The 24,164-nt window shown below is 53.8% G+C and overlaps 1 protein-coding gene across 11 annotated transcripts; it reads left to right on the forward strand.

The window, feature by feature from the left end:
* The first annotated feature begins 124 nt into the window (after positions 1–124).
* On the forward strand, positions 125–23,134 carry HDAC11 (histone deacetylase 11). 11 transcript variants are annotated; one of them, XM_025448711.3, is made up of 10 exons: positions 125–233; positions 1,216–1,364; positions 3,661–3,761; positions 14,845–14,961; positions 17,834–17,910; positions 18,084–18,180; positions 18,944–19,006; positions 20,048–20,144; positions 21,023–21,201; positions 21,375–23,134. In XM_025448711.3, coding segments are annotated over exons 1-10 (1,098 nt in total). In that variant the 5' UTR covers positions 125–231; the 3' UTR covers positions 21,591–23,134. The 11 variants fall into 11 exon arrangements, with proteins under 11 accessions (XP_025304496.1, XP_035559011.1, XP_025304505.1 ...); XM_035703118.2 differs by having other exon boundaries at positions 21,023–21,148; XM_025448725.3 differs by lacking the exon at positions 18,084–18,180 and adding an exon at positions 16,063–16,105 and having other exon boundaries at positions 126–233.
* Positions 23,135–24,164: the final 1,030 nt, after the last annotated feature.

Consider the following 24,164-nt stretch of genomic DNA (forward strand, 5'->3'; position numbering starts at 1 on the left):
AGCCGTTGGAGGCGTGGCCTCCGCTCCCTGCGGGTCTCCCGCCCTCTGTGACTGTGACGCAGGCGCCGGCGCGGGCGCGGGCGGGGCGGGGCCGAGCCTGCAGGAGCTCCGCCCCCAGCGGAGGCGGCCGAGGCCGGGGGCGTGTCCTGGGCGGGGCTGTGCCCCCCCCCCCCCCCCCCCCCCCCGCCCGGTCGCGGAGCAGTGGCCAGCGCAGGGAGGGCCGGCCCCGGGATGTGAGTGAGGCGGGGGTGGGGGCGCGGGGTGGGGCGCCCGTCCAAGCCCCCGGGGCTCCCAGGGGTCCCTGTGGGCGGGAGCACGAGTGCGCGGGCTACCGGGCGGGCCCGCCAGGTGCGAGCCCAGGTACGGCGGGAGAGGGGCCGCTCGAGCCGGGTGAGCCCGGGCCGGCCCCGCGCCACTTCCCTGCGGCCCGAGGGACCGACCGGTGCGGGCCGCGGGGCTCCGACCTGGGCGAGGGCGCGCGACGTGCGCGGGTCTGACGTCGGCTCTCTCCCGGGCCCCACCAGCTGTGCGGAGGCCCCCCCGCCCCGCAGTGGCAGCAGCAGGAGCCCCGTTCTGGTCCCGGTGCGGCGGAGGCGGAGGTGTAATGTCGGGGGGGGGGGGGGGCGGTCAGCTGCGTGGCGGGACTGAGGTGCTCTCCATCCCTGGGCGGGTTGGGCCACAGCCTGCGTGAACCCAGACCTGCTGTTTCTGGGAACTGTCACCCCAACCCCCAGCTCTCCCGGATAGGGCGCTTTCTGTGCTCAGCTGTTTGGATGCATTATCTCGCCACAGTCACATATTTTACAGTTAAGGAAACTGAGGCCTAGGGCCGCACAGCTGTTTAGCGTCGTTGTTGTAATGTGGAGGTGAGATGCTGAGGCCTTGCAGCCAGATTCACCTGGGTGCACATCGGGCGCCGCACAAATCTGCAGTGTGACCTTGGGCACGCCTTGGTTCCCTCTCCAGGCCTCCGTTGTGATGCTGGTGCTTACCTCCTAGGGCTTGGGTGAGGTTTGGGTTGGATAGTGCAGGGAAAGGGCCAGTGCGCAGTAAGGAGCTGCTCTCATGACTGTCGTTGCTGTTGCTAAGTGGCCCTTTTCCTGGGGCTGACGGAGCTAGAGGTACTGGGTCAGGGCTGCGTGGTCAGGGAGGAGGAGGCTGCTTTCCGCACTGAGACTGCCCCCATGTGTGTGTCTGTCCCTGTGCACACGGAAGGCCACACACAACTCAGCTGTACCAGCATGTGCCGGAGACCCGCTGGCCCATCGTGTATTCACCACGCTACAACATAACCTTCATGGGCCTGGAGAAACTGCACCCCTTTGACGCAGGGAAATGGGGCAAGGTGATCAGCTTCCTAAAAGGTATGGAAGGCCCTGTGAGACCCTACATCTGTTCCTTCCAGCCCACCTCCCCCACCCCAGCCCCCAGTCCCCTCCCTGTGTCTTCCCTAACACAAGCTGCACTGTTCCACCTCCAGGCTCAGCCCTCAGACTGCCTTCCGCTTGTGCTGGCAAAGAGTCTTTTCAACAGACTCTGAGCATGATATGTTGCTCTTAAGTCTTCACTGCTCCCCAGCACTGTGGGCTTGGGTCCAGTCTCTGTCCGTGCAGGCCCAGGAGAACGGGAGCTGATTAAAGATGGACAGAGGGAAACTGAGGTTTAAAAAAATCCAGTGTCTGTTCCCCATAAGCTCAGAGAGTCCAAGAAGCAGGGTGCCTTTGCCCCAACCGTACTGATTACAGATGGAGCAAGTTGGAGCCCAGAAAGGTTAGGGAACATGCTCAAAGTCACACAGCTACTAAGTGGCAGAATGGGGTCTAGAACTCAGAGCTCCAGGCTCCCACCTTTCACAGCTCATTCTGCTGACTAGGGCGGTGCTCTGGAGTGTAGTTTCAGCTTTGGCTCTGGTTTAGGTCAGAAATATAGGAATCACAGTAGGCTAGTGTGAGAATATTTTCCCTACCCGCCCCCCCCCACCCCGTATTAGGGGTTCTTTAAATTGACAGAAGTAGGGAATGTTACCTAGCATAGGACGAGGCATTGTGGATCTTGAAATCACATAATCCCGATCATGCCATGGAGAAAGTTTCACGTTGGGGCTAGCCTGTCTTTAACACCGAGGCCCATTTTCCCCTTTTAACAAATGTAGAGGAAGCAGCAGGCTCTGCACGTTGCAGAAAATAGAATCAAGTTACAGATTAATAACAGTTTGTCTCTATCACATATGTTTTCTATTTTTGGTTAACTTCTATTTATGGCGATTGATACCAATTTTCCATTTACAATAGTGACCAGAATGAGTATTCGAAGAAAACTCTAAGTAGAAAAGAGTACAAGTGGTGTGCCAGGATGGTGAGAACCCCGGTGTGGGGACGGGGGTGGGGTGGGGTGGTTAGTGAGACCAGCCTGCTACTCACCTCGAGGTTCTCTTGCCTTCTAGACTATGGTCCTTCATGCTCTGTTTCCAGCAGACCCAGCCTGAGCCACTCCCCCATTGCCCTTTCTTGGGAGCCCAGCAGCTCAGCATAGGGTTTTTTGTCTCCCTCATCTCTGAGCTGACCATCCTCCTGAGGTCTCTCCTCTGAGGATGTGGGTGGAAAGGAGGCAGGGGGCACATGGTGAAGGGCCTTCAGTGCTGCCAAGAAAAGAGCTGGCCTTTTGCCTGAAGGCAGTGGGGAGCCATGGAATGTTATTAAGGGGAAGAAGAGAGAGTAGAGAGTGCCTTCTGTATGTGGAGCTATATGTGGGAAATGTATGGAGCCGGTTGGTTTCTAAGGGTTACACATTAACACTGTTTCCTTAGATTCTGACCTTGTCCTTGTGATTTCTCTAGAACCCAGAGCATCATGGGTCTGTTCTAACTGTGCCCTAGAGCACTTCCTGCTCTTGGCTTCAGCATTTTCTTTTGCATAACAGAGCAAATCTTGTCTGGTGGATGCAATGTTACCCAAACATCAATTATTTGCAAGCCGCTTTTGGGACTTTGCCATATTCTCATACCACCTGCTCCATTGTTTACTTCTTCTTCTTATTTTTTTAAATTAACTTAGCTTCTGCTTAAAAAAAAAAAACCTTAAACTTGTTTTAAAAGGAAACATTATATCATCTAAATGGGAAAATCCAGTTTCATTTGCCATAAATAGAAGGTCACGGTTAAAAAAATAAATGCAGCAAAACTGTAATTTTCAGGCTGCTTACTGTGGCCTGGCAGTCTGTGTGGCTACTGCTTTTTGGGTTAAAAAGGGAGATAAGCGAGGGCTTAGGCAGGCCTTAAAGAGAGGCCATACCCACTGAGCCTCCTATGACATCACCAGAAGGTGGAGGGAGAATCCAGAAGAGCTTTTCTCACTTTATGTTAACATTATTGATTTCTGTGCCACCTGCTTCTGAAAGCTGTCCAGCCACACCTGAGCTCACCTCTGGGCTGTCAGTGGCTTGGGAAACAAGGATTGCTGGGTGCCCAATGTCTGATGCCCTCTGGCCTGAGGGCCTGGCATCACGGGAGGTGACCTGTTCACAGAAGCCAGCAGCTGCCCACCTCCTGACTTGGGGCAGGGTGAGCAGAGGCCAAGTCTACAGCCTACTGGAGGAGGTGGTCTGGAGCTGGGTCTGCCTTCAGGTCATCAGGGAGATGGGCTGCCCACTTTGTGGTTTCAGAAGAGAAGCTTCTGTCAGATGGCATGCTGGTGGAGGCACGGGAGGCTTCGGATGAGGACCTGCTGGTGGTGCACACAAGACGCTATCTCAATGAATTGAAGGTACAGGGGTGGGGGCTTGGGGGGCTGCTGACTGGGAGGGGTAGCCAGAGCAGGGGCAGCCCAGCCTGGGGAAGCACAGCCTCCAGGGGCTCCATTCCTGCTCCTCATGTGAGCCTGTGGTCCCCAAGAGAAGGAGAAAGGTGTCATAAAAAGGCAGATACCAGGGATGGGCTAGGCTGCTCCAGGAGGTAGTGAGCTCCCTGTCCCTGGGGGTATGAAAGGGGAGGATGCCCATTTGGTGGAGTTTGAACCTTAATAGGGGTTTCTGGCTTCTACATTAGTGCCTTTCAATCTGCGTTCTATGAACAAGCCTCAGAGATCCTTGCTGACGTGATGGGTGAGGGGACCCCCGTCCCTTGTCCCTATCCAACCAAAGCTGTCCCATTTAGGTCTATCTTTATATTGGGCTGAAGTTTAAGATTCTATTCTAAGAACTGCTACTGCTAAAGATTTGTTGAAAACTGCTGGGCTAGAAACTAGTTTGAAACTCCCTGGGGCCAAGCAGGGACTACAAACAAGTGGTCAGGCAGGTGGGGGTGGTGTATGGGGGCAAATGGGGGAGCTCCTGCCCCTTCCCAAGTGGGTAGCTGCTACTCAGCTCCACTGTGGGCCCAGGGTGGCCTGGGGCCTGGCTTTCTAAGAGAAGTTAGAAATTCAGATTATTAAGCAGCAGTCCCTAGTTTCTTAAAGTGGCAACTCATTTCAAGATTTTTAAATCCCGGGATCCCTGGGTGGCGCAGCGGTTTAGCGCCTGCCTTTGGCCCAGGGCGCGATCCTGGAGACCCGGGATCGAGTCCCACATCGGGCTCCCGGTGCATGGAGCCTGCTTCTCCCTCTGCCTGTGTCTCTGCCTCTCTCTCTCTATCATAAATAAATAAAAATGTAAAAAAAAAAAAAAAAAAGATTTTTAAATCCCATCTGCAGACCAAGCCAGGCCTATAGGCAGAGTGCTCGTGACTTCTTTGTGGCCTATAGGCCACAAAGCTCTCATCAGTGTTTGAGGGTCTGAGACCCCTGTGTGAGGTGCTCCCCTAGAGGGGATGCTAGGCTGGAGGGTTGCATCAGAACCTGGTGCTGCCAGCCTGCCCTGATGCGGGGCACGGTCAGGGATGCCACAGGTTCTCTGCCAATGGTATGGGAGCCCAGACTCCTGACCCCCAGCTCATCTTAGACCTAGCACCATGGCAGATGCTAGAGGTCACCAAGTGCCTCCCCTCTATAGGTGTAAAAGCCTAGGCCCAGAAAGAGGCCACAACCCTCAGGGAGACCCTAGGTAGGGCATCTAGATAGTCTTCCCGGCTCCTGGTCATGGCTGCTACCCATCCTCCTCCCAGACTCTGGCCCGAGCTGTGAGAATTCTAGATGGAGTTGCGACAGTGTCAGCTCATGAAAGATTACCAGGAAGAGGTTGAAACCTGGATCCTGGGAGAGAGAGGTGTGTGAGGCCTTGGCAGGAAGCCCAGTCCTTGGCTGCCCTGGTTTCCTGGGGACCCGGACATGCATGGTCACAGTCCACAGCCCAGGAGCAGGGCCAGGAAGACATGCCTGCCAGAGTCCAGAGGGTGAGGGTGGGGAGCAGGGACAGATGGCAGCGGGTTGGGGCAGGGAGGGACCAGAACAGAGTAGGGCCAGGGTGGACTGAATGTGAATGTGCCAGGGGAAGGCTGGGGGCAGAGGGGATAGAGGCTCTAGGACCCCACCTGTTTGAGACTTCAGGAGAACTATTCGGGGCTGACTGCATGGCTGGCCTTGGGCCCCTAAAAGCCTAAAGGCAGCTTACTGTGTGATAAATAATAATGATAAAAAGTGTTGACTGGTAGAGACCTAAGTAGAAAAATGAAGTCAAGAGCAGGAGAATTCAGATATGCCGACTGAGAGGACTAAGCAAGATGCTATGATTGGGCTTGTGTATTTGGTTTGGAGCTCCCTGGCAGCAAGAGCATAAGGAGAAACATGATGATTTCCATAGCACCTACTAAGGTGAAGTAGTCAGTCTTTCAGCACATCTGTATCAAATACCGACCGTGTTCTGGGTACAAAATGAAGAGTAAGCAAGTTTCCCTGCTCCCGTGGATTTGCATTTTTGTTGTGGGAGACCGAGAAGAAAGAAGTAACCACACAAGAGGACTTCACAGAGCACCAAGGGCTACAAAGGAAGGAAAATAGAGGGGTAGCTGGGTGGAGGACGATGGTTGATGGGGTGGCCTGGGAGGGAATAACATTCCAGAGCCACAGGCCAGGAAGGGGAGGGGACTTTGGCTCCTAAAGGGGTGAAGGGGGGAAGGGTGCTGGAGGCTGCACAGCACAAGGTCAGGATAGGCTAGCAGCACCTGGCCACCCTGGTCTTGCAAGCCATGGGAGGAGCTTGCATTTTGTTCCAGGTGCCATGGAGGAGTGATGAGGTGTGATGTGTCCTAGAGCTTCATGCAGGACATGGGCCCATCTGGGGAGTTTTGGCATTTAGGGGCTGCAGCTCAGGAACATCCCCCCTGCCCCCACCACATTCACCTGGAACAGTGCCCTGGAGAGTTCCTGCAGGTTTCTTGGCTCTTCTGTGCATCCTGTGGGATGCCACCCCCTCAACTGCCCCACCTCACTCTGCCCCCCACCTGTATCCCAGGGCTCATGCCTGGTCCTGTCCTGGTGTGGCCTTCGATGCTTAATATTTTAAGCATGGAAGGAGATGCAGTAGCCTGAGGTTTGCCAAGGTGTTATCCATTCAGGGGAAGAAATGTTTATAGAGCACCTGCTGCGTGCAAGGCCCAGAGTTGGCCCCATTGAGGGTTGGATTGGGCCAGTGCCAAGTTTTTGCCTTCTGCTAACCCCAGTGACTGTTTGCCTGGGGTGTGGGCTAGTGTGATGCTGATCTGACATCTTGACCTTGAATAGTGCTTGGGATACGTTTATCCAGCAAATATATATATATTTTTAATTCAGTAAGTATTTAATGAGCACCATTTTCTGTGTTCCAGGGAAGATATAACAAAAGAGATAGAGCCCCTCTCCTTAGAGCCCCTGGCATTTAGGTGGGAGAGAGTCAGCCAAAGACATGATAATGAAATCAATGATATGGTGTGTTCCAAGGCACTCAGTGCTGTGGGCAAAAGTACAGCAGAAAAGAGGGTGGAGGGTGGTGGGGACTGCAGTTTGAAATAGGGAGGCTAGGGAGGGGCTTACTGACATGTGATCATGGACTGGGGCAGTGAGGGAGGGAGTCAGCTATGTGGGAATGTGGAGGGAGAGCATTCCAAGTAGAAGGATCAGCAAGTGCAAAGGCCCTGAGGCAAGAGCATGTCCAATAGGTTCTGAAACAGTACTTGCCACTGGCTGGGACGAAATGGGAGGTGGGGGAGACTGGCAAGAGATGGGGTCAGAAAATGATCAGGGGCCAGGCCACACAGGGCCCTTTGTACTGCTGTGGCTTTGCTCTGAGGGCCATGGGAGCCAAGGAGTGTTTTAAGCAGAAGGACATGCAAGAGAAAGAGAACCATGGGTGCCCGAGGCACAGGAAGTCTGGCCACCTCTTGGACTTGGACCTAGTCACTGACCTCACAGCACTGGGAGGGAGGGAGACCTTAGCAGCAGAGCAGGGGTGGGAGGGGGCTGAAGTCTCAGTGGCAGAGGGTCTCTGGGGAAATGCCCCCCCCTCCAAGCTGCCTCCTATTCTTCTCTCTCTCTCTCCTCTTTTCTTCCCTGAGGGGACTCTTGTCTCCTTTTTTCTGTCATTCATGGTAAAATTCAGATAGCATCACCAGTAACCATTTTAAAGTATAAAATTCAGTGACATTTAGTACATTGACAATGTGGTGTGACCGTCATGTCTCTTTAGTTCCAAAATATTTTCCTCGCTCCAGAAGGAAGTCTTGAGCCCACAAAGCGGTTATTCACCTTCCCACCTTCTCCCCTGCGCCTGGTCACCAACCACCAGCCCGTGTTCTAACTCCATGGGCTTGCCTTTTCTGGATGTCTCTTCCTGTGCGTGGAGTCCTACAATATGTGACCTTCAGTGTGTGGCTTCTTTCACCAAGCACAAGCGTGGAGTTTTCAAGAATCATCCATCCCGTGGCATGTATCTGCACTTCATTCCTTATTATGGCTGATTAATATTCTGGTGTGTGGAGAGACCACATTTTGTTTATCCATTCATCAGTTAACGGGCATTTAAGTTGCTTCTAGCGTTTAGCTTTTGTGCACAGTGTTGCTATGACTGTGCATGTAGGAGTATCTGCTTAGGTACCTGATTTCATTTATTTTGCTTGTATTCCTTGGACTGGAATTGCTGGTCATAGGGTAACTCTTTGAGGAAACCCCAAAATGATTCCCATAGCAACCGCACATTATATATTCCTAACAACTGTTCAAAAAGGTTCTAATTTCTCTACATTCTCATCTACCCTCGTTTTCTGGTTTGTTTTTGATCATGGCTAACTTAGTGGGTATGAGGTAATATCTCATTGTGGTTCTAACTTGCATTTCCCTAATGGTTCATAGCACTGATCTGTTTATTGGCCATTTTTATATCCTCTTTGAAGAAGTGTCTGCCCAAGTCACTGGCCCACATTAAGAAATTAGATTGCTTATCTTTTTGTTGTGGAGTGTTAAGAGTTCTTTGTGTGTTCTTGATATTATATGATTTGCAAATAACATCTTCTCCCATTCTGTAGATTTTATTCTTGCTCTCTTGATACTGTCCTTGGATGCACAAAATTTTTAAATTTTGCTAAACTTTAGTTTACCTATTTCATCTTTTGTTGCTTGTGCTTTTGGTGTCACATCTAAGAATCCATTGCCAAATCCAAGGTCATGAAGGTTGACTCATATGTTTTCTTCTAAGAGTTTTAGTTTGTGTCTACGTCTTTGGTCCATTTTGAGTTTCAGTCAATGCATATGTCTATCCTATGCCACTGCCACATTGTTTTGATGACTGAAGCTTTGTAGTAACTTTTGAAATTGGGACTCGCAAGTCCTCAAACTTTGTCCCTGAACAAAACAACTTGAAGTTGTTGGGGTTTGTGTGTGTGTGTGTGTGTGTGTGTGTGTGTGTGTGTTTTGAAGTCCTTTGAGATTCCCTGTGAATTATAGAATCAGGTTCTCTATTTCTGCAAACAAGGCCATTGGGATTTTGATAAGGGTTGTGTTGACTCTGTAGATGAGTTGCGAGAGTATTGTCTTTTTTATAATATTAGGTCTTACAACTCATGAACAGAAGATATTTTTCCATTTATTTAGATATTTAACTTCTTTCAGCAGTATTTTGTAGTTTTCAGGGTGCCAGTCTTGCACCTCCTTAAATTTAAAGTTAAATTTATTCCCAAGTATTTTACTATTTGTGATGTTCTTGTAAATGGTAAAATGGTAAAAATACTTTTAAAAAATATTTTATTTATTAGAGAGAGCATGAGCAGGGGGAGGGGAAGAGGGAAAAGAAGGCTCCCTGCTGAGCAGGGAGTCTGACATGGGGCTTGATCCCAGGACCCTGAAATCATGACCTGAGCCAAAGTCAGAAGCTTAACCAACTGAGCCACCTGGGCCTCCGTAAATAGAATTACTTTTTTTTTTTTTTAAGATTTTATTTATTTATTTGACAGAGAAAGAGAGAGAGAACACAAGCAGGGGAGTAGCAGGCAGCGGGAGAAAGAGAAGCAGACTCCCTGCTCAGTGAGGGAGACCAATGCAGGGCTCAATCCCCAGGACCCTGGGATCATGACCTGGGCCAAAGGCAGACACTTAACTGGTGGAGCTACCCAGGTGCCCCTGAAATCTTTTTAAATTTCCTTTTTGGATTATTTGTTGCTAAGGTATTGAAATACAACTGATTTTTATGTGTTGATCTTGTATCCTGAAACTTTACTGAATTTAGTTCTTCAGTTTAATTGGGGTGTGTGTGTGTGTTCTTTAGGATCTTCTGTAGTCAGCGTCATGCCACCTGTGAAAAGAGATAGTTTTACTTCTTGCTTTCTAATTAGGAGACCTTTTATTTCTTTTTCTTGCCTAATTGCTCTGGCTGGAACTTCCAGTATGAGGTTGAATAAAAGTAGCAAAAACAGGTTTCTCTCTATCTTGTTCATGATCTTAGGCTGAATGTTTTCCATTTTTTAGTACTGAGTATGACATTAGCTATGGGATTGGGTGTATGTGTATATGTGCACACTTATGTGTATGATAGATGCCGTCTACCAGGTTGAGGGAGTTGCTTTCTATTCCTAGCCTGTTGATTGACTTTATCATAAAGGGTGTTGGATTTTGGCAGAGGCTTCTTCTTCATCAACTGAAATGATCAAATGAATTTTTTCCCTTCTCTCCTTTTGCTCCCACTTCCACTGGGACTCTGAAGGGTTGCAGCTATCTCTTCCCTGAGAGCAATTCTTTTTCTATTTTTTTCTTTCTTTTTTTTTTTTTTTAGATTTTATTTATTCACGAGACACACAGAGAGAGGCAAAGACATAGACAGAGGGAGAAGCAGGCTCCGCCATGCAGGGAGCCCTATGCAGGACTCCATCCCAGGACTCCAGGATCATGCCCTGGGCCAAAGGCAGACACTCAACCACTGAGCCACCCAAGTGCCTCTTGTTTTGGATTTCTGAGGGTCTACCTGAGGAAATCAGGCAGCTGGAGAATAGAGCCTTCTAGAGCTGAGAGTATGGGGCATGTGTGGATCCCAGAGGTATCTCCAATTTCATGTGTCCTGCTATCTGTGAGATCCCCAAAAGGCTGAATTGGACATGGAGGCCCTGACACCTGGCCAGGCCCTGAGATAGGGAAGCTCGCAGGCCATGCCCTTTGGTGGGCAATGGACATTACGCTTGGGCAAACCTCCCTTGTTCATGTCATTCATTCATTCATTCATACATTCATTCATTCATTCAGCACTGTGGGGGTCAAGTTCTGTAGAGCAGCGGTTCTGAAACTTGCTTAAGCAGAGCCTGCTAGGAATGGAGGTGCAAGGGATTCCTTGAGGGCAAGCTTCCCTATGAAACGTATAAGAGAGGATGGGAGGTGTAGAGAAGCTGGGCACATAGGAGGGAGCAGTAGAGGTGTGGCCTCGCTGGACCACAGAAGCAGCTCTGGGCTGTCTCAGGAGCAGGGCCAGGCTGTCACAGCCCCTTATCAGCCAGTCACTGTTTTGGGCTCTACTGGGGGGCACAGGTGAGGTGGCCTCCTCTGAGGAGTATGCAGGTAGAGGTCTGGGCAAGAATAGACAGCATGTACTGTAAGCACCTACTGTGTGCCAGGCGTCACTCTTGGCCTTGTCTATATGGCAGGAATGAGGATGTGCCTACCCTCCTGGCCCTTGACATCCTTCTGGAAGGGACAGATAGCAACAGAGACATATGTCAGGTGGAGACAGGTGCTGTGCAGAAAGATGAGGCAAGGGTAGGGGTGGGAGTGGGAGGGGGGTGCCCAGCGGGGGTACTTCAGATGGGGAGATGAGGATAGGCCTGGTGGATGGGTTTAAGTTCTCATTTTAGGACTGATGGGGAGGGGCTCCTGTTTCATGGATGTGGAGTCAGGAGGGAAGTAAAGGGCCGTGCCCAAATTCACCAGCAGTGGCAGAGACCTGAGTTGGACCAGTCTGATTCTGAGGAGGACTGCTGAGCCCTGTCCCCGCCCTGCTTCCATCTAGCCCATCTCTCAATGCCCTTGCCTGGGGCCAGGCTCTCAGAGGGCCTGACCTGCTGGCAGAACTGGGCGCTTTCATCTCCGCCTGCTACGCGCACGTCCCAGATAAAGTATCTGCCCTCCCTCTGTCGTGCTCCCACATGGCCCCATCCTCCAGGGCCTGGTCACCAGCCTGCCCCACCCCCTCATTTATTTTTCACCCTGGCCACTGGTAGTTTTTCTAGAGCAGCACTATCCAACAGAACTTTCTGCCATGATGGAAATGTTCTAGAAGGGCTCTGTCCAGGAGCTGTTAGCCACATTTGGCTACTGAGCACTTGAACTATGGCTAGTGAGACCGAGAAACAAACTTCTATTTTTTAAAATTGAAGTATGGTTGTTTTTTTTTTTAATCAAAGTCACAAAATTCTAATTAAAATTTTTAAAATTAATTTAAAAGTGAACCGAAATAGCCATGTGTGGCTGATGGCCACTGGATTGGGCAGCACAGGTCTAGATCATCAGTAGGCAGTGTCACTGCCTTGTGCAGAAACCACCGCTGGGCCCGGGAGAAGGCTGACACGTCTAGCACCCTCTTTCACGGCCGGAAGTGGAGATGCGTTGGCAGACGTGCACCTTCTCCCAAGGGAACTGGTCCCCTTGGCTAAATCCCAGATGTGCTTCTGGTGACTTTATGCCTGGCTCATGTAAAATTCATTTTCTAGCCTAGGAGGTTCCCCGTGGGTCCCACATGACTGTAGCTTTTCAAAGATCAGTACGTGTTACGTAAAAAGTAAAGGAGGCTGCTGGAGGTTTGTGGCCAGGAAGTTTGGGAAACGGGGCGAGACGAAGTTAAACAGGATTCTTCACTGTGAAATTTAGAGCCTTTAACACGCCAGAGGGTGTTGTGAATTTCCAGGAGGCGGACAACATAAGCCGTGTTTCCCAGACTTGTTTGACGCGGAACCCTTTCCTGATGGAGAGCTGAGCTAGACAGTCGTTGTGGAACGTACTTTAAAAAATGCCCTTTTCATGGTTTTGCATCTATGTTGGACCCCTCAGGAGGCAGGATAAGGTTTCATTTCCTTTCCATCCTTATTCCCTGCTAGTTTGCTGAGGCGGAGAGGGAGGCAGGGACCTAGTGTGTTCCCTCGGTGACTCATTTAGTTTTATAGTTTTAATTCATAGCAAACGGTGGCTCCATGCCTCCCATGTGCCAGGCCTATGCTGGGCTGTGGGACTGGTGTGCTGAACGCATAGAGCTGGCCACCTTCCGCTCCCTGGGTCTGTCCCCCATCACATATGTGCACGTGCACACATATGCCACATGCACACAGACATGGACAGGTCTTGGAGCTTTCCAACCTTCCTGCTCTCAGCCCTAGCACCCCCACGTCCTCCCAGGTCCTGTGGGGCCTCCATGTTGTACAACCAGAGGGCTGGGGCTTGAGGAAGGCTGGCTGGGTACCTCTTTTCAGCCTGCAGGTGGCAGAGGTTCCATGGGCCCTGCTCACCAGCTCCTTCACTTGAGTGAGGTAGCCAAGTGAGCTTCCCCAGCCTTCAACTGTCCTCAGCCTTGGTGGCCTGAAAGGGGTGGCCACACAGGTGGTTAGTGCAGTTCAAGGCAGCATGGGTGCCCAGCATACCCGGACCCTGACAATGTCTTCCCTTTTGGCTGGGGTGGCTGCAGTGGCCCCTGCAAGGTTGACATGGGTCCTGTCCCGGCCATGAGTGGTGCTCTCTAGCTAGGAAGCCTGCCAGGACTTTCTCAGGTGTGTGCCCTTTGTCTGTCTCACTCCATCCTTGGCCCTTCCCTCTCCCTCTCTGCTGACTCCTTTCCCTCGTTGAGCAAACCTCTCCTGCCCTAAATCTCCTCTCCTGGTGGGGGAACCCAGTGGCAGTGCTCCCTGTCTTCAACACCTCTCTCTCTCTTTTTAAAAATATTTTATTTATTTGTTCATAAGAGACACAGAGAGAGGCAGAGACACAGGCAGAGGGAGAAGCAGGCTCCTCGCAGGGAGCCCAATGTGGGACTTGATCCCTGGACTCCAGGATCATGCCCTGGGCCGAAGGCAGATGCTCAACTGCTGAGCCACCCAGGCGTCCCAGCACCTCTCCTTGCTTATTCCTTCCTGAAACTTCTCTCTGCCTGGCCACCTGAATGCCCTACCTCTGGCCTGCCCTAACCTGTCCCAGAACAGCCCTCAATTGTCCCAGTGGGCTACACTTCTGGGCTTTACCCTTTAGGTGTGGAGTGTTGTGGTTCCAACCTTGCATCCTTGACCCCTCTGTCTGCCTATCCCTCTCGTATTGTCTGTTAACTGTTCCCCTCTCACCTCTCCGGGGCCCTCATCATCTCTGGCTTCCCCCCGCCCCCTGAGGGGCAGTGGCTGCTTCTATTGGAGTTCTCCTACATGGTCCTCCTGGTGTGGCCAGAACAGCTTGGGAAAGCATTGTCTGATGGCTCTCTGCTGCTCTGGCGAGGCTGTCTGAGAACAGTCTCTGGCAGCCCAGGCCCTATGTGACAGGCACAGTCCTGTCCCAGCCGTACCCAACTTCTCGGGAACTTGGACTTGCTTTCCGTCTGCTAGCAGGTGTCTTTCCTTTCACCTTGACCCTGATATCTGGGCAACTTTGTTTCACTTTCAAGGTCACTGCCTCCAGAATGCCTCTCTGCTCCCACCCGGACACAGACCGTGCTCTCCATCGAAGGCTTTGTCGCATTTAAGTGCCTCCTCACTAGTCTCCACCTTGGCACCTGCTGCCTAGCAGACACTCAGTAAACATTTGCAGAGGGCCCTGGGCCCCACTGAGGTCCTGCCTGGGGTGAGAGCAGACGACGCAGATGCAGGTACATCCCCAGCCAGGCAGGAGATGGTTCAGGATCTGGGTGCATGGACGTTTGCCCAGGGGCCTGGGCAGGGTCATAGGGAAGGCTGTGTTCTGATCTGGGGGCAAATGCCTTTTGGGTACCCTGGACCCTCCTGTCTCAGCAGCCGAGATGAGGGCCTGATCCCCCTTTGGAGGGAGATCTGATTCCCGGTGCATGAAGAGGTCACGCTGTGCCAGGAGAGCAGGAGACCTGGGCTTCCAGTGCCGACGCTGCCAGTGACTCACTGTGTGACCTTGGAAAGAAAGATCTTCCCAGGTCAGGGCCTCAGTGTCCCCTCCTTTTGTACAGTGGGCAGGCTGGGCCAGTGCTGGGTCTGCAACCCCTGTGACTTGCAGCTCTTGTTGTGGGCACAGGAGGGCAGCCAAGAGCTGTGGAGCACAGAGGAAGGGACCGACAGTTTTAGGGAAACTGCTCTTTCCGGAGCCCAAAGCTGGGTGGGGGGCTCTCATTTCTGACCAGTTTGACAGTCTGCCAGACTGGAAGTTCCAGGGCACCTTGAAACAGGCACTACAAGGAATCGGATTTCCCAGCTGCAGCCTCTGAGCTCTGCCAGCAGTGGGAGGCCAATGGCCTGCGTCTCTCCCTCCGCAGTGGTCCTTCGCTGTTGCGACCATCACAGAGATCCCCCCTGTCATCTTCCTCCCGAACTTCCTTGTGCAGAGGAAGGTGCTGAAGCCCCTTCGGACCCAAACAGGAGGAACCATCATGGTAGGTGGGGAGGCTGGCAGAAGGACCTGCTGGGCTTGGGACCCCCACACCTCTGGGCTTCCCCCCCTCCCCAGCTCCTCCCTCTTGGTAATTGCATAAAATCCTAAATAGTCCTCCAGGCACAGCAACAAGGACTTTTTCTCCCAAAGCCTCTCCCACGTGCTCTGCTGCCTTGGGGACACTGAATTCCTTGTTCCTCCGCCCACCCCCCATCTCCTATTGGAGTTACCGTATTTGCTGGTATATAAAGACATGTCCCTATGCCCCAGAGAGTATATAATCAAACTGGCACCAATATACTCAACTCAAGGTGGAAAAGCAAACCCCCATGACTTCAGTGATGGGTCATGCTCTGCTCACCTGGCATCATGAGTATGGCAGTAAAGAGCACTTGCAGCAAAATGAGGTTTCACATCCCCTATGTAGTTGTCTGTAAAACACAGAAAGAAAGGCAGAGACACAGGCAGAGGGAGAAGCAAGTTCCCTGTGGGGAGCCCAATGTGAGACTCGATCCCTGGACCCCGGGATCATGCCCTGGGCCAAAGGCAGACGCTCAACCACTGAGCCACCCAGGCATCCCAACATTTCAGCTTTAAATGTAGGATGATCTAACCCAGGGCTGGATCAAGACCTGTTGATCCTGATAGTTTTCTTTCTAGCTTTGCAAATTTGTACTTTTTTGTTTATTTCTTGAGGTATTACTGCCCACCCCCAAATGATGATTTCTTACAGGATTTTGGTATTCAGGCTGCCATATTTCCATGGGAAAAAAAAAAAAAGTCTATTTTCCCTTTGAAGGCCCTGTTAAGATCATTGTCAGCTCACATGTGATCATAACCACTTTGATTTCTTCCAGTTTCTTTGCATAATTGCAAAGGGGCTGATGTACTGCACATCTCATATGCCAGCCAACCCGGTACTTACTTCCAAGCCCGAGTCCGAGCTTGCTGGAGGGTGGGTACCGCCTGAACCCTACCTTATAGGTCAGCCCTACGTCCCACTGACTGGACCTAGGGTCTATGGAATGAAGGAGCGAATCCGTGAATGAGTGAGTGAGGGAAACAGTTGCCTGTGCCTCTCACCCTGTGCTTGTCTCCAAAGGCAGGGAAGCTGGCCATGGAGCGAGGCTGGGCCATCAATGTGGGTGAGTGCCCTGGCCAGCCTGGCCTGCTGGGTCCTGGGGGCTGGGAGGGCCAGGCAGCTGCTCTGTGAGGCAAGGCTCTGGTGCCTCCAGAGCCACCCTGAACCTCCTTATTAAGTGGGATGGGGGACAGTATGCAGCCATCTGGTGTCTGGGAGGGATCAACCAGTGCCTCCATCTGGTGTGGAATCCTTCTCTAAAGGAGTTCCCCAGCTCTGCCTTTGCATACTTCCAGTGACAAGGAGCTCACTCCTCTGCAAAAGCCTGCATCATCGCCTGGGCAGACCTGAATGGGGCTCAAACCTGCAGCATTTCAGTCTTTTCTGAAAATCTCCCATCAGCCTCCTGGGGCCCAGGACCACCCGCAGGGGTTTGGTCACATGATGGGCAGACAGGCCTGGGTCAATACCATGTCCTCCTCGGGGACCTGAAGGCTGATAGTCTGAGGTTCCCCGGACTCCCCTGCAAGCCTGGCTCATGGGATGGCAACACACATCTTCCTTGTCCCTTATCTGTCCCTCACTGAGGCGCAGCACTTCACAGTTAGCACACCTCTTTGCTGTCTGGCCTCTCATCTGAGCTGGGCATCATTGTTGTTGATCCCACTGTACTGACGAGGACACAGCTATGGGGAGCAGCCTGGTGGCTTGCTCAGAGTCTGGAGCAGAGGACCCCTACTTTGCCTGTGAGCTCTGCAAGGCCAGGGGCTGGGGCTTTTCCAAGTTGGTATCGCCAGGTACCCAGCCTTGGGTCTGGCATAACTGTGATGTTATGATAGACTGCTGAACAGATGAATGAAAGAGGCACACTCTGCACGTCTACAGCAGGGTCCTCACGAAGACCCCGGGAAGCCCTTCTCCTGTGGAAGGTGTTGTGACCTGACAGTTAAGAGCCCAGGCCCGGATCCAGCCTGGGTTTGAATCTTGGCTCTGCCGTTAGTGAGCTGTGTGATCCCAGGCGAGGTGCTGAGTTTCTGTGTGCCTCAGTTTCTTCATCTGTAAAATGGAGATGATGGTACTAGTGCCCCTACTTGGAGCTGTAGGGAGGTTTCTATAAGTTCTGTGCCCAGTCTGGGAGTTCACAATTGGCTGTTATCTCATTATTAAGATCTGTTGACAACCTGTTGGTGTGAAAAGAGACGAGTCCTTTGTAGCCATGGGTCCTGGATTCGAACTGCTGGGTGGGACAGTTGTTGGGCTCAGTTTCAGAGGCCCCTGAAACTCGAGTTCTTTTTGTAGGGGTTGCGGGGCAATGGGCTCTCAGGGTGGGGTAGAAGCAGGGGCCGGATCCTGGTGTCCAGGGCCTCCCCATTGCCATGAGTGCCCATGACCAACAGAAGGTGCCCCTCCTGGCCATCACTTTCTACCACCTGCAGAATGTGGGTGATCCCAGGGTAAACGGGCCCCCATAGCCCCACCACCCGTTCCAGGCATGGGAAGTCACATAGAGGTGGCCTGGCCCTACAGAGGCAAGGAACAACTTTTTGCCTTGGGCCCCTCGGGGTTGTGACGGGTAGTGGGGGGGGAGTGACTTGTCAGGACCACCCTGAGAGGTTTCGTACTCTGGGCAGGGATAGCCTTGATGACAAAGCTGTCTTCATGACTCGGGGTTCTCAGTTCATTTTGCCAATCTGGAGTTCCCGGAGCCTGGCTGAGCAGGGCTGGGATACGGGCAGGATGTAGGGGCAGGGGAGTGCCTGGCCCTGATCACACCGTGTCTGCCCTCCCGCAGGTGGAGGCTTCCACCACTGCTCCAGTGACCGGGGCGGGGGCTTCTGCGCCTACGCGGACATCACACTGGCCATCAAGGTGCGCCCGAGAGCACGTGGGGACTCGCCTCCAGGAGCCCTCCCGGGGGTCCCCCCGCCACCCCCAGTTTGGTGTTCTCCACATGACAGAGAAGGGAACTGAGTCCCAGGAGGAGAGGAAGCGTGCAGGTTGCCCAGGCAGTCACTTGCTCATCTGCATGGCCTGTTCTGCAGGGAGATCGCACAGCCTCCAACAATGGCAGGGACAGGAGACAGCAGCCTATTTGTCAACAATATAGGGAGCGCACTGCTCCCCCAGAGTGAGGAGCAGGTAGAAATAAAGATGGGGATTGCAATGGCTGGTTCCGGCAGGCTCAGCCCTGCCCCAGCCTGCACTGGCCATGGCGTACCTCATTTATGCCTCACCTGTGCAGATGAGGAGACCCAGGCCCAGAGAAGCGAGGGACAGGGCTCACACTATCCCTGCTTACACCTCTGTGGGGTTGCAGAGCTCCCCTTAACCACCCTGTGCCTGGCCTGGTTCTGGCGTCAGGAATGGCCTGGTGTGGTCTCTGTTCTCACAGGGCACACAGACTAATAGGGGCGGGGGGACAGGTCAGCAGACCCTGGCCATTCAGAGAGAGGGATACACGGGAGACCTTCCAAGAGGGTGGGGAAGGGGAAGGAAGACTTCCCGGAGAAGGCGGCATGAGAACTTGGCCTTGCAGGATAAGGCAGGGAACGCAGGATGAAGTTCCAGGTCCAGCCTTGAGGGAAGGTTTCCCCCTTCCAACCTCTATATATTTCCTGAGGAATCCTGGGCTGTCCCTGAGGGCTAGCCTGCCTGCCCTGCTCCTGACCTCCAGTCCCCTAGGTCACAGCACGTGCTGCCTCCTCCAGGGAGCCTTCCCTGACCCCTCACACATGCTTCTCTCAAGCCACACAGTCCTCCTGGGCGTGAGGTCTTTGCCTGGTGGCCTGATTGTCCACAAGTATGTGCGGCCTCCCGCCTGGCCCCTCACCAACTAGGAATCCCTGGGGCTGTGTCCTCTGGCTGTGTGGGTTCTCACGGCCCCCCTCTCTTCCCCTGGCAGTTTTTGTTCGAGCGAGTGGAGGGCATCTCCAGAGCCACCATCGTTGATCTTGATGCCCATCAGGTGAGTACCCTGTGGGGCTGCAGTCTCCTGGCCCGGCCTCCTCGGGCCCCCATGACAGTCAGCTGTCACATGACTGCCCATCGTGGGGCTCCCTTCCCCCTGGGAACATTGCCAAGCCCCAGGCCGAGTCTCTGCCACCCCCACCCTGATCTGCCTTTCTCCTCGCTGCCTATCTTCTGAGCCTCAGGCTGGAAGCAGAGGGTCCGTCTGTCCCTCTGCCCCACTCAGGCCACCCAGCACGCTGGCTTCTCCTTGCTTCTGTCAAACCCAAGGGTCCTTCCTCCCTTCTGACCGCCCAACACACCAGGCCGAAGGCTCTTCCTGAAGTTGGGTCTGCTGATGCCATGCTCTCTAAAGCCTGCTGTGGCTTCCCAGTGCTTCCTAGTCAGTTTGAGGTGCTACTCCCTGTGGAGAGCTGAGGACCACTGTGGCCCTGGCCCTCAGACAAATGCTTACACACCTGTCTTCAGGGTTACTTGGGCCTGAGGCCACTACCCAAGAACTCACGGCCTGAGGGTGAAGCAGCAGAGGGCAGGGCTTCCTTCTCAGGACTCTAAATTGAGGGTTGGCTCCTCTGGCCAGACAGGACAGGACATTAAATGGGCACTTGGGGACGACTCCCTCACCCCTGCTGTTGTGCCCTTGTGCTGGCGGGTGCCCCACTGTGGGGCTTGTGACGCTGAGCTTCAGAACCTAGTCACACCTGCACAATCCTTTCCAGTTTACCTTTCACGCCCCCGACCCTAGCTGATCCTACTGCAGACTATAGAGAGTGTGGCAGGGCTAGAATTCCTTTCTCATCCCATGGAGAAAAACTCAGAGGGCTGGGGCTTGCTCCAGGTCACACTAGAAGACCACGGGGCTGGGATTTGAGGTTGAATTCCAGCTCTGCCACTTAACAGCCAAGAGACTCCCTGCCTCCAAGGGCCAGCTGAGCTGCCCAGGCACATGGGCCATTTCCTGGGGGTGTGTGTGTGTGGGGGGTGTTCCTTCCTTGTTGAGGGCACCTGCGTGCAAGCAGCTTTCATGTCCTCCCCACAGGGCAATGGACATGAACGGGACTTCATGGGTGACAAGCGTGTGTACATCATGGATGTCTACAACCGGCACATCTACCCTGGGGACCGCTTTGCCAAGCGTAAGCTGCCCCTTATCTTTCAGTGTTAAATGTACTCCTGCTTGGATGGAGCACTCTCTCTGGGGTGTTCCCCACGTGCTGGGCTCTGCAGAAGGCACTTCATTTATTCTCAGCATCCCTGCAAGGCAGGGATTGTTTCCATTTTACAGACATGCAGACTGAGAATTAAGTCGCTTGCCCCATTCAAGACTCCATAAACCTTTCCAATATTATATTAGGGTAATATAATTCCACCAGAGGAATAAAACAGAACCCCTCCAACGTAGGCATTTTTCTGGTAGAAAACAGGGAATGACCAAAAAAGAAACGGCAGGAAAAATTTGATAAATAGAATATAAAATAAGATGACATAAACCAGGTCAGATATAAAAATTGTTAAAATAAATGGAGTGGGTGAAACTGATCAATCAAAATGCAGAGACTCCTAGATGGACCTGGAAAACACAGCAACCTGCCCGCTTTGCAAATAAACAGGGGACATTTGTGCCGGTGCATCTGTTGAGGGTAATTCCGCCCCAGATGTGGCCCAGGGGCACGGTTTCTGAACTGAGTCTTTCCAAGGTGCTGGAGATTTGGGCCTGTTGGGCACAGCAGGGTGGCTGCATTTCTGGGCAGAGGCTCCAGGAGGCGATGAAATCAGATTATTACCCATAAGGGTTCTAAATCCTCAGGGCAAAGTGTTTTATCTGCAGCCCCTTCCCTCCCTTGGGCCCCCTTGGCAGTTCTTAGCGCTCTTTGGCTTCATTTTGGCTGGCATGAGGCAGAGCAGTGCTGGAGTCAGACCCTTTCCAATCCTGCCTGAGGTCCCAGGCAACCCTGACCCTCCTGAGCCTGTTTGCCTTCTTTGCACATGAGGGCTGTCCCTGTCTCCCCCACAGAGGCCATCAGGCGGAAGGTGGAGCTGGAATGGGGTACGGAGGATGATGAGTACCTGGATAAAGTGGAGCGGAACCTGCAGAAGGCCCTCCAAGAGCACCTGCCCGACGTCGTGGTGTACAACGCGGGTACCGACATCCTCGAGGGTGACCGCCTTGGGGGGCTGTCCATCAGCCCACAGGTGCGCCCCGACCCCGGGGGGGGGGTGCGGGGTCTCCCCTGGGGACCCGCGGCAGCAGGAAGGCGGGCAGCACTGGTGCTTCTCCTGACGTCAAGGAGGGGCCGGGTGGGGAGGGCTTCCCGAAGCCACGGGGACCCGGCCCGCCTGAGCCGGCCCCCACCCTCCCTCTGCAGGGCATCGTGAAGCGGGACGAACTGGTGTTTCGGGTGGTCCGGGGCCGCCAGGTGCCCATCCTCATGGTGACCTCGGGCGGCTACCAGAAGCGCACGGCCCGCATCATTGCCGACTCCATCCTTAATCTGTACAGCGTCGGGCTCATCGGGTCTGAGTCCCCCAGCCTCTCGGCACAGAACTCAGACACGCCCCTGCTGCCACCCGAGGTGCCCTGACCACGCTGCCCTCCTGCTCTTCCATGGCTCCCCGCCTGCCTCAGCCCCGCCCGCCCCTCAGTGCTTCTCCTTTTCTAACCACGGGGGTGGTGGGGGTGGCTGCCAGGAGGCGCCGAGGGGCAGGGGCCGGGCCCTCACTGGGCTGGCCTTGGGGGCAGACCCCCGCGCCCCCATTGGGTGTCAGGGGTCTCCGGGCCTCTCAGTGGCTGGGGGCTGAAGGCAGGGCCCGAGTCCCAGCCGACTCACGTGGGGTTGCGGGTCCAACCAGGCCCTGCAGAAAGGTGGGCAGTTTCCCAAGGTCGGAGAATGGGAGGTGAGGCTTTGGGGGCCCAAGTCACAGGATCTGCTTCACCCTGTCTTCCTCACCTCAGGGAGGGCACGGGCATCCGTGGGCATCCGTGTGGGTGGGCCTGGGGGCCAGGTGCCACAGCTCGGCCTCCCGGGGGTGGTGGGCTCTGGACTCCCAGCCGACAGGCAAGAGCCCTGGTCCTGGACGTGACGGGTGGCCCGGAACGGCATGCGAGTGGGTTTTCCCATCTGGTATTCCCCTTCAGTGAAGCAAGGGCTGGACCTGCTTTCCCAGGGCTCCTCGGTGGTGATAAGAGCAGGAGAGGGCCCGAGGAGCCCCAAATCCATGTTCCAGCCATGGTCTTGCCTGTTTGGGGAGAGTAACATGTTTTGGAGGAAGAACGCTTGGCTCAGTGAGGGGCCTCAGCACTGGAGGCTTGAGGGGGCTGCTGACCCTGGTGGGGAGGGGCAGAGGAAGGTGAAGCCCAGAAGGGGACCCTGGAGATGGGGACAGGTGGCCAAGCTGAGTCCTGTGGGACCTGAGGCCCCAAGTATGGTAGCCGGGCTGGCGTTCCTGGAGGTAGTTCAGAGCTCGCCATCCTGGTCTATAGGTTGTATGGGTAAGACCTGGGGCAGGAGCTCGGGGGGCGGGGAGTGGGGGGGTGGAACAGGGTGTGGCTACAGCCTCCACTGTCCTCACTCAAAGTTCCCAGGTCCTGACTATGCTTGTGTCTGAGGTCCCAAGGGGGCCCTGACCTCGTCCTCAGCTCTAATCTGAAGGGAACACTCAGGGCCACCCAGGAAGCTGGGTGGGGTGAGCATCCACGCATCCACCCCTTTACCTGAGTGTGTTCTTAGCGATCATGGGTGGGGGGTGTGAGGAGGGAAAGCGAGCCAGCTGAGGCATATCCCTGTCCCCGAGCAACCCCACCATGGGGCTCATGTTCACTACCATCTGGGGGTAATCTTGCATCCTCCCATGTACTCCCTTGGTGCTCCCGCTCCTGGGGGACAGGAGGAAGGGTTTCAAAATCATGAACTATAAAAAAGACTGACCTCCTGGACTAGACCTCGAGGCACTAACCACGCACTTGGACTCCGTCCCCCGCCCCCTGCCCCGCCCGGCCTGACTGAAGGTACCTAACATCCCCTCACGTCCACCTGGGGCCTGTGACATGTGGGGGCAGGCAGTGGGCTCGCTTCATCACTGTTGAGCTGCTGTTTGTAGAGAACCATAAAGGCTCTTCTTGATTGGACTGGCTGCTGTGTGTTCTTGAGATGAAACATTCTTATCTCCTAAGGATTAGAGGAAAGAAGGGTTTCAGATTCACATAGCAGAGGCTGGACATCAGCAGCTGCCCCATAATTGCTAGTATTTTATCCCATTCTCAGAGTCCAGCGAAGTAGGTCATTGTTCCCATTTTACAGGTGAGGCATTTGAAACTCAGCAAGGAATTTGCCCCAGGCCACACATGTGCTAGAACCAGGCTTGAGCCTAGCTCTGCCAGATGCCTCAAATCTGGCAGGGGGTGAAGGAAGGAGGTGGGACCTGGGACCTGGGACTGTGTGGAGAGGGGAGGCAGCTGGGGGGCCCTGGCAGGGCAGCAGGTGAGGTGTGGGGGCAGTCTCCCAGCCCTGGGCTGTGGTTGGAGCATGGGGATGGGGCACAGGGCTGGTCTGGGGCAAAGGGGTCCAGGCAGGTGGAGAGCTGAGCCTGTCCTCAGCCTGCAGAGTGACCAGGGCATCCCCAGTGTTGGTGGCACACCCTGGATGGGAAGCAGGGTGGCCCCCAAGTGTTAGTGCCAGGGACAAGGACATCTGGTGTGATCTGGTGAAGATACCTGGGTGGTGGTGGGGACAGGGGTCCAGTTCAGCCCTGGCTGGGTATAAGGAGGAGGATGAAGGCTGACAAGGGCCAGGCCCTGTTCCAGGCTCTCTCCACGGAATACCTATCAGACATCACAGAACTTTGAAGTAAGAACTATATTTATCTCTGTTTTACAGATGTAGATATGAGGCTTAAAGAGGGGTTGGTTAGTTGCTTGAGGCCCACAGCTAGTGAGTAGAGGAACAGGATTTGAACTAAGGCCTCAGCTCCAGAACTTAGAAGCCATTTCCTCATCTGTAGGATGAGACCTCTGAAGGTGCTCATTTAAAGGTGGTTCCAGAAATAAATACCGTAATGCATGGAATGCACTTAGGCCATTTTCTTGGCACCCAGTAAATGTTAATCATGACAATCACGATTCTCCTGTAGGTCAGGTTAAGAATCAAGGACAGTTGAAG

The sequence above is a fragment of the Canis lupus genome, chromosome 20 (genome assembly GCF_003254725.2).
Source record: "Canis lupus dingo isolate Sandy chromosome 20, ASM325472v2, whole genome shotgun sequence".
Lineage (NCBI taxonomy): Eukaryota > Metazoa > Chordata > Mammalia > Carnivora > Canidae > Canis > Canis lupus.

Excerpts from the sequence above, each read along its gene's own strand:
- HDAC11 (XM_025448711.3), top strand. Across the intron at positions 14,962-17,833 it reads AAACAGGAGGAACCATCATG|GTGGAGGCTTCCACCACTGC; the intron begins GTAGGTGGGGAG and ends GCCCTCCCGCAG. Across the intron at positions 21,202-21,374 it reads GGCTGTCCATCAGCCCACAG|GGCATCGTGAAGCGGGACGA; the intron begins GTGCGCCCCGAC and ends CTCCCTCTGCAG.